The sequence below is a fragment of the Octopus sinensis genome, linkage group LG7 (assembly GCF_006345805.1).
Source record: "Octopus sinensis linkage group LG7, ASM634580v1, whole genome shotgun sequence".
Classification (NCBI taxonomy): Eukaryota; Metazoa; Mollusca; class Cephalopoda; order Octopoda; family Octopodidae; genus Octopus; species Octopus sinensis.
In genome coordinates this window covers 84430541-84448216 of record NC_043003.1, presented here as the reverse complement: position 1 = coordinate 84448216, position 17676 = coordinate 84430541, and the positions used below count along the sequence as shown (strand labels likewise).

Here is a 17676-nt window from a genome sequence, read left to right as displayed (position 1 = left end):
AGAGTAGGCCTTGACATGACGTCAATCCCTCTTGAAGAAGTTATTTTTGTGTTATCACTGTTATCTTAAAAGCATTTGATTCACAATTTTTAATATTAGGTGACTTGCTGCAAGCAGCTATCGGGAACTCAATATTTTGACATTGTAAGCTGACAATTATTTACTTTAGTTCAAATAGTCATAGTGTCAGTAGAACCGTTTCATATCAGCTATCTACAGTTCTGAGCAGTTCATAAATGGATATTATGTAAGCCATAAGAGAATTCTTTTTCTTTTATTTCTAAAATATTCACTCATTTAATCATTCGTGCTCTAAATATGTAAAAGACACAGCATTGAACAAATTAAGAAACATTTAGCTCAAATACTAATGTCCATTTTCAGCATTAAATATAATTAGTTTTTATATTATGATCTGAAACTGCTGTGAAAATCATTTGTAATTTTGTGAATGCCGTGATTTCCATTAAAACAAGCATAAAGCTATTAAGAGCATCAAATGTATTTTATTCTATAGCATTTTCTAACAACAAACTGTGGGCGTTAATAAATTCCAGAAGTATGCTACATCATTCTAGCTTTATTCCTCATTGAATAAAATATTCTTTGAACGCAGGACTTGACATAAACATAATTTATAGAATAGCGAAATTAATATAGAAGTAACGTGTATCAAAGTATCAAAAATATTTTTAGAATGGTAGAACATTGCTAACGAGCAACCTGTGCAGGTAATGTAAGCTCTATGACTATGTATGTCATTCTCGAGGTGGCTGCACAGGTGAGTGGACATGCGAAAGAAAAAGGCACTCAACACGTTTAGTAGAAGTTATATGTATTATTTAAAACAGTTTGATTCAACTCCATGTTATTTTATATTTCGCGACTGAAGGAAGCTTCCTGGATTTTCAGTTTGTGTGAAACACTTGCTATTACTGAAGTTAATCCATAAAATTTCATACAATAAAAAATAAATTATAGTTAATTCATTTTCAATGAAGACTGAAAAATCAGAAGTTTTGGCCTTTTTCAGAAAGGGTGCGTGAGAGAGAGAAAGAGAAAGAGAGAGGTGTTATCTGTTGGGCAAAATTGCAACTGGGGAAAAAATCAAGGAAGTAGATGAGCGATGTATAAGGGTAGACATGTTGGTGGGAAGTGGGGTAAGGGTAGGTAATCTAGTGTGAGAGAAGTCATTAAGTTAAATCGAAATGGAAGGGAGATGATGAGAAGCAGACCAGTAACGTGGAGTTGAGAAAATTGAGCAAGGAAGTGAGGGTCAGAAATACATATGTACAATAATTCAGTCACAAATGCAAACAAGGTAGGAAAATAAAAGGCGGAGGGTGATAAGAGCAGCAATTAGGCGATTGGGAATGTGTTAGCGGGGTAGTTCTGAAAAAGAATTAATAAAAATCGTTGAAAGAAAATACATTTAACACTTTGCCTACCCAAAGAATTTTTTAAAGTTTGTCCTAAACGTTCATGTTTATTTTCTGTCTTAGTTTTCCTTTGTTCCATACGTTCTGAGTTATGTAATGCTTTTATTTCATATGACCCGAGTTACTCCGGTGGTTAAAAAGAATTGGAGATGTGTGTCATATATGATGCATGGACACCAGGGAAATGTTTTGAGTGTTACATGTGATACCCAGAACGGGCAAAAGGTTAAGGAATTATTAGCTATGAGGAATGTAAAGGAAAAGAATCCAGAATCTTATGATGCGACCAAAATTATAAAAGCAAAAATGTACACAGAATGGAGTCAGTATAGATGCTTGTGTATTCAACTGTACTATTGAGGAACTGAAAAAAATAAATGCGCCCTTTTAAAGCCTAGTCAGGCTCATGGGCCCGGTTTCCCGGTTTCAATGGCGTATGTGTTCCCCAGTTGGACGGGACGCCAGTCCATCGCAGCGTTACTCATTTTTGCCAGCTGAGTGGACTGGAGCAACGTGAAATGAAGTGTTTTGCCCAAGAACACAACGCGTCGCCCGGTCCAGGAATCGAAGCCGCAATCTTACGATCATGATGCTGACACCCTTATCACTAAGCCACGCGCCTCCACATTGAGGAACTGATAAACTCTAAATTTCTAGGGATGCAAATTAAACTATTCTGCGAGGCAACCGCCTCCGCTGCCTTATTAGCAACAAACCTGCCTGACAAAGTATGTCAGCAGAGAGAACCATCGTACTGTAATATTTTTTTAAAGACAACCAAGTTCATTGATCTGTCTGTATAGCCAATTGTCTGTCTTCGATAATTCGAAATTGTTGCTTTTGTCTTCTTAAACTCTCCCGTATTCCTTCAGCATGATTTTGTTTGTTTGTTTGTTTACTTTTTTTTTAGCATGGCTTTTGATTTATTTTTTGTTCTGTTATTTAGTTACTTTGTGAAGCATGACTTATTTTTGCAACCCATTTGTTTGTTTCAACTCCTAATCTCAACCTTGCTTTCAACCACTTACCTTCCTTCTACCTGCTTGTCTCCCTTCTATCCTTATCAGTCTGTCTGTCGTCGCTCTTTCCTCGTCTATAGCTGTTTCTCTCTCTCCCTCTCTACTTTTCTTTCTTCTTCAGTTTCTGTGTGTCTGATATACTTTTTCCTTTTTTACCAAACTTTACCCCATCATTTTTCTTAACTCTCTATTTTTCTCTCTCACTCTCTTTTCTTTCTAACTCTCCTACTTTCTCAACTTCCATTTCACTCCTCTGTTACTCTCTGTTCTCTCTAAATTTTCTCTTTCTTTTCAGCCTATATATTCTCTTGTGCATCACATTTCCTAGCTTATTTCTATCCGCAGCCTTTACACACCTTAACATTTGAATCAATCTAGAACTCTTGTATTCCCAATTCTCCATTGTTGTTACTAAGCTTGATTTCTTTCCCACAAACCGATTGACCATTCTTGTGATATGTGACATTTTGTTAACCTTTGAACTTTGACTTTTGTATATTTATCTTGCCATGCCGTTAATTAACCAAATTAACCCTTGACGTATCCCATTTTTTTTCCTTTTCTCGTGTATCTCTGAAATGTCTTCAAAAAGCAGGCGAACCTTCCACTATTTCTAACCGCATGGCATGTTACCTCTAACACATTCCTTTTCATTTCAGACGTTACTGAGAATGGCCTCTACGAACGTACTTATAAATCATCGAAAGACTCGGGTAAGTTGTGTGCATTTTAGCTTAAGACCGGAAGCCAGTTCTGGCATTCAACAGGATGTCATGCTGCTGGTAGTTAATAATCAAATGTATTCGTTAATACCGATATGGTTAATGCAGAGGAGGTGGTGGGGAAGAATTAAAAGGTTCACTAACATTAATTACGCATTAAAGGAAAAATATAAGATTTGGCAAAAGACTGATATTTTATTTCAATTTCTTCTGTATGTATGGGAGGCAACTCTGAACATGCTTCAGGCATATTATGGTCTCATCCGTAAAGCACACCCTTCATCATAATTGCTACTTGTTGAAGTGAGAATGAAAGGCTCACCAAATATATCAATTCACTTGTCAAAAGAAAAAAAAGTCGAAAAGAAAAGAAAGTATAAACAAATGTTTTTTACTAAAGTGCTAAGAGGTTACTATACCATATTGTTGTCTTGACTATTTCACTGAACAGGAAAGAATTCATTATTTGACACGTGTGTAGCCTGAGAGGCTGACATGAAAACGGTCAGTTAATATTCCATGATGGTCAACAAAACATTAACATCTATTCAAATTCATTAGTTGTTATTGTCAAAACGTGTTAATTTGTGTTGTGTCGTGTCATGTTCGGTGTGGTACACACCTTGCGGATAATATTTAAACGATTATAGATAAACGGTACATGATACTATTGCATTATTCATACATTCCCAAAAGTCTGTAAAGTTATTTTCGTTTTCGGCTCTTATATCTAATATATTCCTTTATATTTATTTGTAAAAGAAATTTCTACCAGGTATGCTTCCTGCATTACTTGTTGCAATATAAAATTCGTCTAGTCTTTAGCCTCAAAATAAAACGAAGCATAATTGTGCCAAAAAGCAAGTAAAGAAAGAAAGAAAGAATAAACAAAGAATTGAAAATAGAAATTCTCTTCCAGGAATGATGATATCATATAGCAAATTGAAAACAATTTAGCGTTATATATAAAGCTTGATTTCTTGTATTTTAAAAATGTAGTGATCGTTACATATTGTGGAGTTATATATGCAGTGTTACAGATCCATTACAGCCGATCTTACTAATCGGTGGTTTCGCACAGGATGTTAAGTAACCAGCTAATTATGTAATAACTGCGCGTGTCAGAGATGGATGTTTCCGTACCCCGCTCCGTTTCTGACGACCGCTGTTATTAGATAATCACCTGATTACTTAATATCCTGTACGAAACCGATTGATAAGATCGTCTATAATGGATCTATAATATAGTATATTTTGATTAATATAAATGGATTTTTAGATGATTCTGTATGTGCATTGAGGCTAATTTGAACGTAACATATTTTGAAAACTTTGGAGTTTTTTTCTTTGTGTGTATGTATGTGTGTGTGTGTGTGTGTGTGTGTGTGTGTGTGATAGCGTGATGTCAGTTTCATAATGACACAGTAAGGAAAAGAACAAAGCAGGAATAAATATGTCAAGTTATCACTCAAATTGTTTGGCCGTAATGCGCCTAGAAATATATAATTTCAGGCGGCGAGCTGGCAGAAACGTTAGCACGCCGGGCGAAATGCTTAGCGGTAATTCGTCTGCCGCTACGTTCTGAGTTCAAATTCCGCCGAGGTCAACTTTCATCCTTTCGGGGTCGATAAATTAAGTACCAGTCGACTTAATCTGTTTATCTGTCCTTGTTTGTCCCCTCTGTGTGTAGCCCCTTGTGGGCAGTAAAGAAATAAGAAAATATATAAATTCTCAAGTATCTCAGCCGGCCTCTCATGACATTTTCATTTAAGTTGCATTATCGTTAGGTTCGATCATGTTCTACACAGAAACAGAGTAAGTCAGTGATTTGATCTGTGAGAAGGTAAGGTAGTAACTATGCAGTTTCGTCATGAGATGCTGCCAAGAGGATTTAGTTAAGCCAATGGGCAAGACATTCTTTCTTTTTCTCATTCGTTTTCTCTTTATGTCTTTTACTCCTTCCTCCCACTTACCCCTGTCTCTCTCTATATATATCTGTCTATCTATCTATCTATCTATCTATCTATCTATCTTCTATCTATCTATCTATCTATCGATCACTCTCTCTCTCTCTCATCTTTTATTTCATTTTCTTTTTTTCTTGTGCTTCCGTAACATCTCATCCGTTTTGTCATTCATGCTTCACTTCGTCTTGGATACATAGATTCTAGTAGATCAATAATCAATAATCCACATCATCTGGTTAGAGATTTATGACCCGAAACCATTCATTAAAAACCAGGAAACATTTTACCTATTCCAACTGAAAAGCATTTCGGTGAAACAGACCAATGCCGGATTTCCTTCGTGCTGTTTTCTACAAAATTAATTTATTTTTATGTAATATTACTACCGGATATTGACTTAGAAATTTGGCAGAAGGTGTATATTTCTTCTCGTGCGAATATGAAGCAAAACATTTAGAATTATTATTACTTTTTTTTCTTATCCAGTGGGCTAATGATAATCGCAACAGTATGCTCCATATCAGTTTTAATGACAAATCTTGAACATGTGTTATTTTATATTGAATCAAAATTAAACATGTTTAAATGGGTAGCATATAAGCCCTCCCTCCGCACGCGTGGCACATGTACACTCTCACACGCACATACACAAACACACACACACACACACACGCACTCACACTAACGCACAAATATCTATCTATCTATATATCTATCTATCTATCTATCTATCTATCTATCTATCTATCTATCTATCTATATATATATATATATATATATATATATATATATATATATATATAACGGGAAGGATTACGAAAATAAAGAAAAGACGAAAGCAGGTGGAGTACAAACAAGCAAATGTATTAGTATGGCTCTCAGGAATAGAAATAGAAAAGTCTTTTACGTTTCGAGCCTACGTTCTTCGACAGAAAGATACACAGAAAAGAAACAAGGAGAGAAAAAAATGCGTGTAGGAGCTAATGGTCGTGTGGAGCCAAAGTTGCACTTAACATGTTTCTTGTTAGGATTTTGTTTTGGGCAGTAACAAAGCTGAGAATCTTGGGGTGAGTTTATACTCATATGCACGCATGCTTACTTGCTTGCGCCCCCCCCCCCCACATACACACACATACGCACCCGCACGTATGGATGTGTTACATAAATGCTTTGCAAAGGTATTTTCAAAATATTTCCAAATCTCCGGGTGAAAAACGTGGCCAGAAGAGCTGACTGATTGTCTCGAAGATTTTGCTCTGTCTTTCCTTTCCTGTATGCTGTTTTCTATCTCCTCACCTCTCTCTCTCTCTCTCTCTATATATATATATAATATATATATATATATATATATACGTGTGTGTGTGTGGATGTATACACACACACACAGATAGGAGAGTGCACTTGAAAGGTTTGTACTCATTGACAAAAGTCCTGCCTGAGACCCTATCCAGGATGGTAGATGATGGTTAGATGAAGTACTGACGAGAAGGCAGGGCAGCAATAACCCTTGAAATAAGCATATGCACCAATTGCCTTTTCTATCAAGTACCCAGCAGTCCAGTGACTGAAACATGTTAAAAAAATATGTACAATCTATATTCAAGTAGGTTTACTCTCAGAGGAATTGTTGACTCGAATCGTCAGGTTCTATTCGCGATACTTGAACGGAAACAAATTTACGAACTTCGTTATTGATGTGTATATGTGTAGACGCATGTGTATGTGTGATTTATATGTCAGATTAAACGACTAACCTCTTCCACCAAAGTTTCAGACCTTTTGGGACTGTTCGACATAATTATATGAATGTTTTATACTTAAAATCTGATTCGTAGTCTCTCAAATTAGCCTGTTCTTGTGGTCTATTCCACTCTTCTCATCATTCATATTATTCATTCATTGTCTATCTCACTCTATAGCCAGCTTTATAATTTGTCATCTATATTTGTTTATGGTCTGCCAGCTTCATAATTTGTGATCTAATTTCTGTATATTTATTGATGATCTCTCACTCAGTCTGTAGCCTGTCTCATAATTCACGGTCTATTCTGTTGATATATTTTCTATAGTACTCTGTGCCTCACCCTTCCATATTTGTGGTCTATTTCACAAATTCGATGCAGTTGAATCACGTCAGTTGTCAGGTTGCGACGAAAATTTCGACATCAAATAATAATGATTCGGTGAAGTTCACAATTTTTGTGAGTTTTTGAATGGATACCAAAAGACGTCTTCTACGCTGGAATCATTTCAGTTTCAAATCAAATCACTTGCCTGACAATTCACCTGCGAAACACATTTCAGTCTTATTTAAATCAAAACATCAAGTATAAAACGCAGGATAAAATATCTACTGTTTGTTTATTCATAAATTCGGTTATTCTCCCAATATTTTGAGTTTTGGCGGCTTGTAAGTGACGACTATTCAGAACGATGTTAGTTTTTGATGTTGTTGTTGCTGTTGCGTAGCTCCTAGGTAAGGTCTCAAGCCGGACTGTTACCAAAGGGTACAAAACCTCTTTCGACTTTCCTCTCTGTTCTTAGATATATACTATGTCTGAAAATAAAGAGAGATGATCACGGCTGTAACACTTTCAAAATAAGCCAGTTCGAATCAGACCAGGGGTTAAAACAACAACAACAAAGCGGTGGTGCGAGGCAGACACAACGCAAACATAAAGACATATATGCACGCATATATATATATATATATATATATTATATATATATATATATATCCAATGTTTATTTGCTTCCATTACAGGTTGCATATTTTGGTGACCAACATTATATATATATGTATATGTATATATATATATATATATATTATATATATATATATATATTAGCGTCAGAAGTTATATTAACACTGCGAGGTAATATTTATCCCACTTAAACGCAGATGTTCTGTTAGAACAAACTATACTGTGATAGATACCACAAGAGAAACTTTCATATTGCCTTGTAATATGGGAAGCCTCATTGACTTTTATGTGTCACTGGAGTGAATGGAAAATACCAAAATAGCCTTCACGTTACAGAATTCTGCATTACGGCAAGATTTTACGGGAAACACAAAGCATCCGTAACGCAGAGGAAGCGAGTATTTTCTCTGATATTTTTTCCGTCGTCTGTCAATTTTTTTTACTCTCCATTTCTTATGAGTTAACCGGTCGTCCCGGTGTCTTTTGGAGGGAAAAACAACACATGCAAGAGAAAAAAAAAATCCACCGTATTGCTGCGTAAACACAAACATTATTGAGACTGTTAGTATTCTTCATGAAAGAATCCTTAATTAAATTCAAGAAATATTAATGGAAAACTAAACAATTTCAACAAAACAGTAACGTCGTCTTCTTCTTCTTCTTCTTCTTCTCCTTATCATTATCATTATTATTATTATTATTATTATTATTATTATTATTGTTATGTAATAACGACGAAATATAAAATTAGCTAACATTGAAAATGAAAAGGAAGTGAAGCGAGCGTGATTTCATTTGTAATTAACTGAATCGGAAATATATTGAAATTATTTTCTGTAGTTGAAAAACTAATAAACAAACAATCAAACCAAACTTCCCTAAATGGAATCACTTTAAGCAATTAGCGGCTAGGGTTTTGTCAGTGTTCAAATCTTTGATTAGACCCAATTCACTATTCCGTCAACAACAACAACAACTACTACTACTACTACTACTAGTAGTAGTAGTAGTAGTAGTAGTAGCAGTAGTAGTAGTAGTAGTAGTAGTTGAGCTGGCAGTATTGGGGTCGATGTAATCGACTTTCCCTTCCTCAAAATTTTCAGGCCTTGCACCTATTGTAGAAAATACTATTAGTATTCTAAGGTGAGGGTGCCGAATCGTTACCGCACCGGACAAGATGCCTAGCGGCATTTAATCCGTTTTAACGTTCTGAGTTCAAAATCTATTAATGTCGACCTTGTCTTTCCTCGTTTCGATGTTGTAAAGTAAGTACCACTTGAGCACTGGAGTCGATGGAATCGACTTATCCCTCCACTGAAATGTGCTGGCCTTGTGCCAAAATTTGAAACTGTTATCATTAGTTACGATCTTAATTATTTTGTTTTAAATAGTTTAGTCAAGGAGACCAGATTGCGAATTCCCATGACCATTCTAGGTTACTCTAGGAACTAAGATGACTGATGCTGTTGATTTTAAAATGGCGGTGTATATATATGGTTGTTATATATATGCATGCATAAAAATAGTTGCACATTTGTTGGAGAATCACTCAATATATTTAAGTAGAGTGTCAAGTTGGTTTTCACAAAATGTTGAAAGTGACTTAAAAATTTTACTTGAAAATTTAGCTTTGACACACTGTCTGATGAAGCCGACGATCAGCGAAACATCGATGTCACTATCAACATCTGCTAACGTTTCTGCCAGCTCTTCTCAAGCCATAGGCTCATAAGGTTGCTTTCTCAGGTTCTGTGGCCGTATATATTCCCCACCTCTGGACGGAACGCTGGTCTGTCGCAGGATTACTCATTTCACGTTGCCCCGGGGCAACGTTAGGTTTACATAACCGACCTCTAGAAGTGTGAGGTGGGTGAAGATTGAGGTTGGTGGCAGTATTGGGGAGGGCAGAGGAGGAGACGAGTTCGCGGATGCTTGAGGGCACGCGCTACATATAAAAAGAGGTGACGTCGGGGGACAAGAGGCGATAGAATGCGAAGCTGCAAAGCTGATAGAACGCTTCCTTCGTGTAGGAGTCGGCGCGCGCCTTATCACGTCTGCTCCGCCCTCGTCGGCCGGTTGTATGAAGATGTCACCTCGTCGACGGAGGTTGAGGAGAGCTGAGACTTTGGCTCGTGTGAAGTTGTGACTTCAATATTGTTTTATATTTAGATAGCTATAGAGATCGTCTCACACACACACACACACACACACACGAACGTATATACGCTCAAGCGGATTCCACAAATTTCTATCTACTAACTTCTACGCCCAAGGAATTGGCCGAGGCTATAGCAGAAGATTCATGTCCAAGTTATTTTTCCGTAAGATTGAATGCTGAACTACGGTGTGTAAAGCAAACTTTAAAAGCAGTTATGCTGCTCTAGTGTAACTACGTTTTCTCTACAAAAATTGATCTAGTGATCAGTTCTTTAACATCGAGACGTGATATCCTTGGTATGTGGTATATTTCTGTTATGTAATACAGTCTATTCTAATGAGAAATATGGCGCGGAAATGTAAATCAGCGCGGTATAATGCGGTGTTGATAACCTCTTTAATACAAAGTTAGCTGATCGTATGTATCAGATATATTCTATCAGATACATATCGTGTTCTTATTGATTTGGAGCTAAAATCGAATAACTACGACCAAAATCTAATGGTTTATTGATTTAAGGATAAAATTGCATAATTAGGTCTTAGATCATATTGTTTAGAACTAAAATACGATTTTGCTAAATGAAGTACAGTAGCACAGGGAAGTTTAATAAGATCGAATTTGCTATATAACAGTTCGATCATCTAATTAGAACACAGGGTTCCTCTCACCCGAAGGCAAATATACTTCGTAGTCAAATTTAAAACCAATCACTAATGAAGTATCTACAAACTTATGATCATCATCATCATCGTTTTAGCGTCCACTTTGCCAGCTTCCGTAGGTCAGAGGGAATTCGGTGAGGCGGATTTTTTTACAACCGGATGCCCCTTTTGTCGCTAACCCTCACTATTTTCCCAAGCATGATGTTTCCCCATGACCAAACATGTTTTCATGGAAGATTGCAAGCGAATGGTGTCGCTGGTAAGACGGTGACGTTCTTTTACAACTATCATGCGATATGGAGATGAGGCATATTGCTGCTGCTGCTGCTGCTGCCACTACTACTACTACACTACTACTACTACTACGACGACGGTGATCATTAGATCGTCGGAGAAAGCGTCATGTGGTATTTAGTTACAGCTCATTACGTACTCAGTTCAAATCCTGAAGAAGTCAAATTTACCTTTTATCTTTGCGGGGTCGATAAAATAAAGTACCAGTCAAGTACTGAGGGCCGAATAAATCTTATATCCTTCAACCCATCCGCTTCCTAAAGAAATATTTGGCATTGCCACAATGTCGGGCACCAATATTTCTATAATAACGGTTCGAATTACACCGTCTCTGGAATACGAATAAATAGTCCTTCCATGTGGCACTGCTTGGAAGCAGGAATATTGCTACAATGTTGCTGTCATTGCTGCAGATGCTGTTGCTACTACTGCTATTGCCACTGCTGATGCTACTGTAGCTACACTAGCTGTTGTACAGAGAATGATGCCATTCGCCATTATCGATCTCGTTGAGTTACCGATGCCATGTCAAACATGATGACTACCTGCCTTGTGGATCTTGTTTCATAGTAGTAGATTGAATAGGAAGAAGTGGGGGGAAGGCTGTAGTGGTATCTCTAGATAAGTAGTAGTGAGTGGAGGGGGTGAAGGACCTTATCCTCTGGGTTAGGGACAAGCAAAGTTGAGCTGGAGATGAAAGAGCTGCAGAATGAAGCGAGAGGGTTAATATCATAGATTGACATGTATAGTAAATCGCGGGTTAAAGGACAACTACTGAATTAGCATTATCTATCTATCTATCTATCTATCTATCTATCTATCTATCTATCTATCTATCTATCTATCTATCTATCTATCTATTTGTGTGTCTGTCTGTCTATCTATCTATCTATCTATCTATCTATCTATCTATCTATCTATCTATCTATCTATCTATCTATCTATCTATTTATCTATTTGTATGTCTATCTATTTATCTATTTGTATGTCTATCTATTTATCTATTTGTGTGTCTATCTATCTATCTATCTATTTGTGTGTCTATCTATCAATCTATCTATCTGTCTAGCTACCATGTCTACCAAAATACCTACCTACAGAATTCTTTTATGAGCTACTTCTGTCTGTCTGTCTATCTCTCTCTGTCTGTCTCTGTCTCTCTCTCTCTCTCTCTCTCTCTCTCTCTCTCTCTCCTTCGCTATCTTTCTTTGTGGCATACATATTTAACACCGTCTTATATCGTATTCTCTCTCTCTCTCTCTCTCTCTCTCACACACACACACACACACAGTCCCTTCTTTCTAACTTCTTTTATCTTTCTATCACTATTATAATCATTCTTTCGCATTCTCTTTTCCTCTCGCTCATATTCTTTATGTAACTCTCTCTGTTTCTCTTACTCTTTCTCCCTCATATTGTCTCCATTTCTCTCTCCCTCTCTCTATCCGTACACCACTTGACAAATTTTCTCTCCTTCTCTCTGTTCCCAATACATTTTCTTCTTCGTTTCTTACTCTTTTTCTTCTCCAAAGAATATACTTCCTTTCTGTTTCCGAATGTCACCTGCGTTATTTCCTCAACTTTCTCTCTTTCTCCCTCTGTCCATCTCTCTCTCTCTCTCTCTCTCTCTCTCTCTCTCTCTCTACCTCTCTACTTCTACCCTTATTCTCTAACGAAATTGTATTCTCTCGCATACAGCATACTACATGTTCTCACTTATATACCTACATTAAATACACACATACTCATATATATGTGTAGACACGCACACACTCACACATATATATTGGCAATCATACGTGTATATATATATATATATATATATATATATATATATATGTATATGTATATATATATGGATATGTATATATAAGCAAGCACACGGTATCTCACCATTATCCAACCTCTCTCTAAACCAATCATTGTGTCACACTACAACTATTTCGAACTGGAGCTACATTGCTCGACATTTAAGCGAATGAATGGCTTCCATAGGCACGTCTGCTTTTCCCCATTCCCTTTCTGTCTTTCCATTTATATAGATAGATAGATCATAGACCTTGCTAATTTCAAATGTGTTGTGAAGCACTCAGTAAGTGATTACCTCAGATACACGGTTTAAGTCGTGCCATGTGAGAATCGTATGAATTGCATATATATATATATATATATATATATATATATATATATTCTTTTACTTGTTTCAATCATTTGATTGCGGCAATGATGGAGCACCGCTTTTTGTCGAAGTTATTCTTTGTAAGCCTAGTACTTATTCTATCGCTCTCTTTTGCCGAACCGCTATGTTTCGGGGACGTAAACAAAACAACATCGGTTGTCAAGCGATGATAGGGAAACACACACACACACACACACATACACACACACACACATATATGATAAGATTCATTCAGTTTCCGTCTACCAAATCCACTCACAAAGAATTGGCCGGCCCGAGGCCATAGTAGAAAACGGTGTTACAAGGAGTTTTATTGGCCTCTCGCTCAACTGTACTCCATACATAATAATCAGTGGGGGTTGCAGTCTGGAGAGTTAGGTAGCAAGATGTTAGGGTCGATGTGGTCGCAGAAATTACCTGACAGCTATGACATAGTCTTCCAAGCAGCCAATCTCTTGACCCAGGGCATCCCTATCCCCTCCAGGCACTTGACGTAGGCCTCCGTGTTGAATGTGAGGCCGTGTGGGAAGATGAATGGAGGCCTAACGTCGCCACCATTAGTGATCACTTAAAACACCATAATGTTGACTGGATGTTTGAGTTTAATCACTCTCGGTACATGTCTTGGGGACACGACAAACCTACGGTTGCTCGGTGTGTTCACCATGTGATTCTGACAAATTTTTCTCGCGAGAAAAACCAAAGCATGTAAGGTTGGAGATGATGCTTGAGTTTGTTCGTAGCGCGGTCTTTCTTCTTGTCCTTGATGGCTTGGGATAAAAATTGGCCCTTTCCCATCTTGTATGACGAATACCAAATGTTTCATGCACTACCTGCCTGATAAGAAACTCAGAAATTCCCATACCCTGGTGATGGACCTGATTGACTTAGAGGGATCGTTGTCAATCATGGTCTGGATCCCACCAACAAATTCACTTTTTCTTTTCTTATTAGACCGATCAGAGTGAGTTTTTTCGAGCTGCCGTACCTTCGTAATCACTATTAGACTCATCCAACTCTTTCCGAATCCTCTGCACTGTCCTCAGTTTGACACCCAAACTCTCTGAAATATTCATATTGGAGCTTCCGGGCGCGAATGCCAAGCAGCACAGCATGCCATTTCTAAATTTCTGGCAAAGTGAATTGCGTCATGATGCTGATTTTCTCACAGACGGCGCCCTACTGACCCTACTATACTGTGTAGTCGACAAAATCAAAAACAATCAATGCGCATGTGCTAAATTAAAAATATAATTTCCCCATCGCACCCTGTATGTATATATATGAGTGTGTATCGTTGAAAGCTCGAAATAAGGACTAGATGGGCAGCCAACTGATGAATGGTACTTTCTCTGTTTACTGGTCCTGTTTTCCATTTTATTTTCTCGTTTGTGTACGTATTTCATGTTATTTGCACTGCTGGTGACGTTCTGTATGCATATATATATATATATATATATATATATATATATATATCAAACTGTGTGTGCGTGCGCGCGCATGAATCGGTGAGGGTGTGACAAGCTAGAAAACGCCTTGTCCAGACTGCATAATTTGTCCATTATCTCCGCTGAAACACGTACAAGATGACATAACTGTTAATAATTTATGAACAAACCACTTTTGTTTTCAGCGTGTGTATATACATCCATCCATCATCCATCAATACTTGCATGTATACATATGCTTATGTTTACGTACGTATATATATATATATATATATATATATATATATATATATATGCGATTCACATTGCATGACATATAATCGGTATATCGGACACCATGTATATCAGTATACATCAAAAGAGAATGCTGTGGAATAACTCGTGTATGGTAGTTGATATTTCCTTCTGCTGTTCTCAAATACTACAAAGATCACTGAGTACACATGAAAAAAAAAAAATTGAAAATTGGATATGACGTAATAATATAATTTCAGAACCATCTCTCCAGTTTTCGTGTATGTATGTATGTATGTATGTATGACTGTGTGTATATGACTGCGTGTGTCTGTGAATGTTGTGTCTGTTATGTATTTGTTGATGTTCCGTTACTACTATCGATATGTTATGACTGTTGTCAGGAGTGGCTGTGTGGTAAGTAGCTTGCTTACGAACCCAATTGTTTCCGGGTTCAGTCCCACTGCGTGGCACCTTCAGCAAGTGTCTTCTACTATAGCCTCGGGTCGAGCAAAGCCTTGTGAGTGGATTTGGTAGACGGAAACTGAAAGAAGCCGTCGTATATATGTATATATATATATATATATTATATATATATATATATATGTATATATATATATATGTATATATATATATATATATATATGTGTGTGTGTGTGTGTGTATGTGTGTGTGTGTGTGTGTGTGTGTTTGTCCCCCCAACATCGCTTGACAACCGATGCTGGTGTGTGTACGTCCCCGTAACTTAGCAGTTCGGCAAAAGAGACGATAGAATAAGTACTAGGCTTACAAAGAATAAGACCTAGGGTTGATTTGCTCGACTAAAGGTGGTGCTCCAGCATGGCCACAGTCAACTGAATGAAACGAGTAAAAGAGTAATACTGTTTTTTTTCTCTCCTTGTTTTGCTCTGTTATGTCAGTGACTGAGGTGTAGCTATCATAGGGTCATTTTATATTTTCTGTTGCCAACCCCATTACCTATTTTGTTGGTGCGATTTATGAAGTTTATTGTATCTTAGGTATCGCTACAATCGATGATATATGTGTTGTTATTTAGTATTCATGTTCCCTCCTAACAAATTTCAGGGCTTTGGCCTATATGCACAAGGCCTGAAATTATTTAGGGTGGTAAGGTGACAGAATCGTTTGCACGCTATGCGAAATGCTTAGCGGTATTTCGTCTGTCTTTACGTTCTGAGTTCAAATTCCGCAGAGGTCGACTTTGCTTTACATACTTTCAAAGTCGTAACAATATAAAACAGACAAACACTGGGACGGATGTAATCGATTAACCTCCTTCCCGAAAATTTCAGGCCTTGTGCCAATAGAAGAAAATGTTATTGTTACCATTCAATAAGTGCCAGTTGAGTTGTTCTGAGGTCGATGTAGTCGATTAGTCCCTCCTCCCAGAATTTCTGGCCTTGTGCCTATAGTAGAAAGGATTATTATTATTACCACTAATACAACTACCGCTGTAGATGTTGTTAAAGTTATGATTACTCTCTTTCACGTTGCTACTATTTTTGCTATGATATAGCCGTTGACGTTGACGCAGCATTGGCTTCTATCGTTGACGTAAGCACCTATGTATACAGTCCTTGACACTGTTGTTGCAACCATGAATGCCGTTGGCGTCACAGCAGCTATGACGCAGCTGTGACTGCTGCCCGGCGTTAGTTAAAGCGCAGGTGTAACTGTCGTGGACAATACACCTATTTACTATAGTTGGCGCTGCTGTTGCTGTAACTCCTTTCACTGACGCTGAGCGGCGAAGACAAAAGTTACTGCTGCTGTTATGGCTATTGTCCTTGACGCTATTGCCATATGACTACTGTCATTTGACGTTGAGCTGCTATGACAACCTTTGTTGTTATGCTGCTGTTGCTATGACTACTGTCATTGACGCTACTGCTGTATGACCACTGTCATTGACGCTGAGCTGCTATGACGACCATTGTCACTAATGCTCATATTGCTATGATTACAGTTGCAAATGTCTCTGCTACTATGACGACCGTTGTTGTCGCTGCTTCTGCCTTGACAACTGTGGTTCAGCTCTTGTAATGTTATGGCTTTTGACATTGACGACCTGCTGCCATAACTACTGTCATTATTGATGCTGCTGTTACGGGTATGACTATTTTTATTGTTACAGCAGTAATTTTTCTTTTTGCTGCTGCTGCTGCTGTTGTTATGTTGTCATTGGCTTTGCTGTCACTCCTGCTGTTGGTATATTGGTAGTGCCAGCGACATTGCTGCTACTGCTGCTACTGTTGCTACCGCTGTTGCTGGTGGTGGCGAAGTCACTAACATAACATGCATGAATATTTTAGTGACGTAAAACCCACCACCTTGCTTCTACATATATCTCTCACCGCTACTCTGATTTCACAAATCGATTATTACCACTAGCGTCACCACTGCTACAACAACCTATACTATACTACCACCATCACCACTGCTACCACTACTGTCGCCATCACCACTACAACTATACCCCCTATCAGCATCATCAATACCAACAGCGGTACCATCTTCACCGACACCACCACCACTACTAACGTTATTACCATCATCGTCACCCCTACACTACCACCACCACTATCATAATTACTGCCTCCACCACTAACACCACTACCCTGTCACGGTCCCCTTTACCTCTACTATCTCCGCCACTATTACCGTCACCATCACTATCAATACTGCTACAAACATCACCACTCACAGCCCAACGTAGGTGGTTATTATTTGGCCACTCGACTCGCTAGAAATAGCTGCCAAGTCTTCATCAGATGATCCATTACATATCCATCAAATGGCGGGTGGTCATGGTAAGAATGTCTTTG

General features: G+C 37.8%; 1 protein-coding gene across 5 annotated transcripts in view; it reads left to right on the top strand.

Moving 5' to 3' along the window:
* The window catches only part of LOC115214044, a 653508-nt gene that overhangs the window by 179049 nt on the left and 456783 nt on the right, over positions 1-17676 (top strand). For 4 of the 5 annotated variants that reach the window (XM_029783073.2, XM_029783076.2, XM_029783074.2 and 1 more), the window contains exon 2: positions 3118-3171. The exons of the other annotated variant lie outside the window; for it this stretch is intronic. In XM_029783073.2, coding sequence (XP_029638933.1) covers positions 3118-3171 — 54 coding nt within the window. The remainder of the gene's footprint in view (positions 1-3117; positions 3172-17676) is intronic. 5 annotated transcript variants of the gene reach the window in all.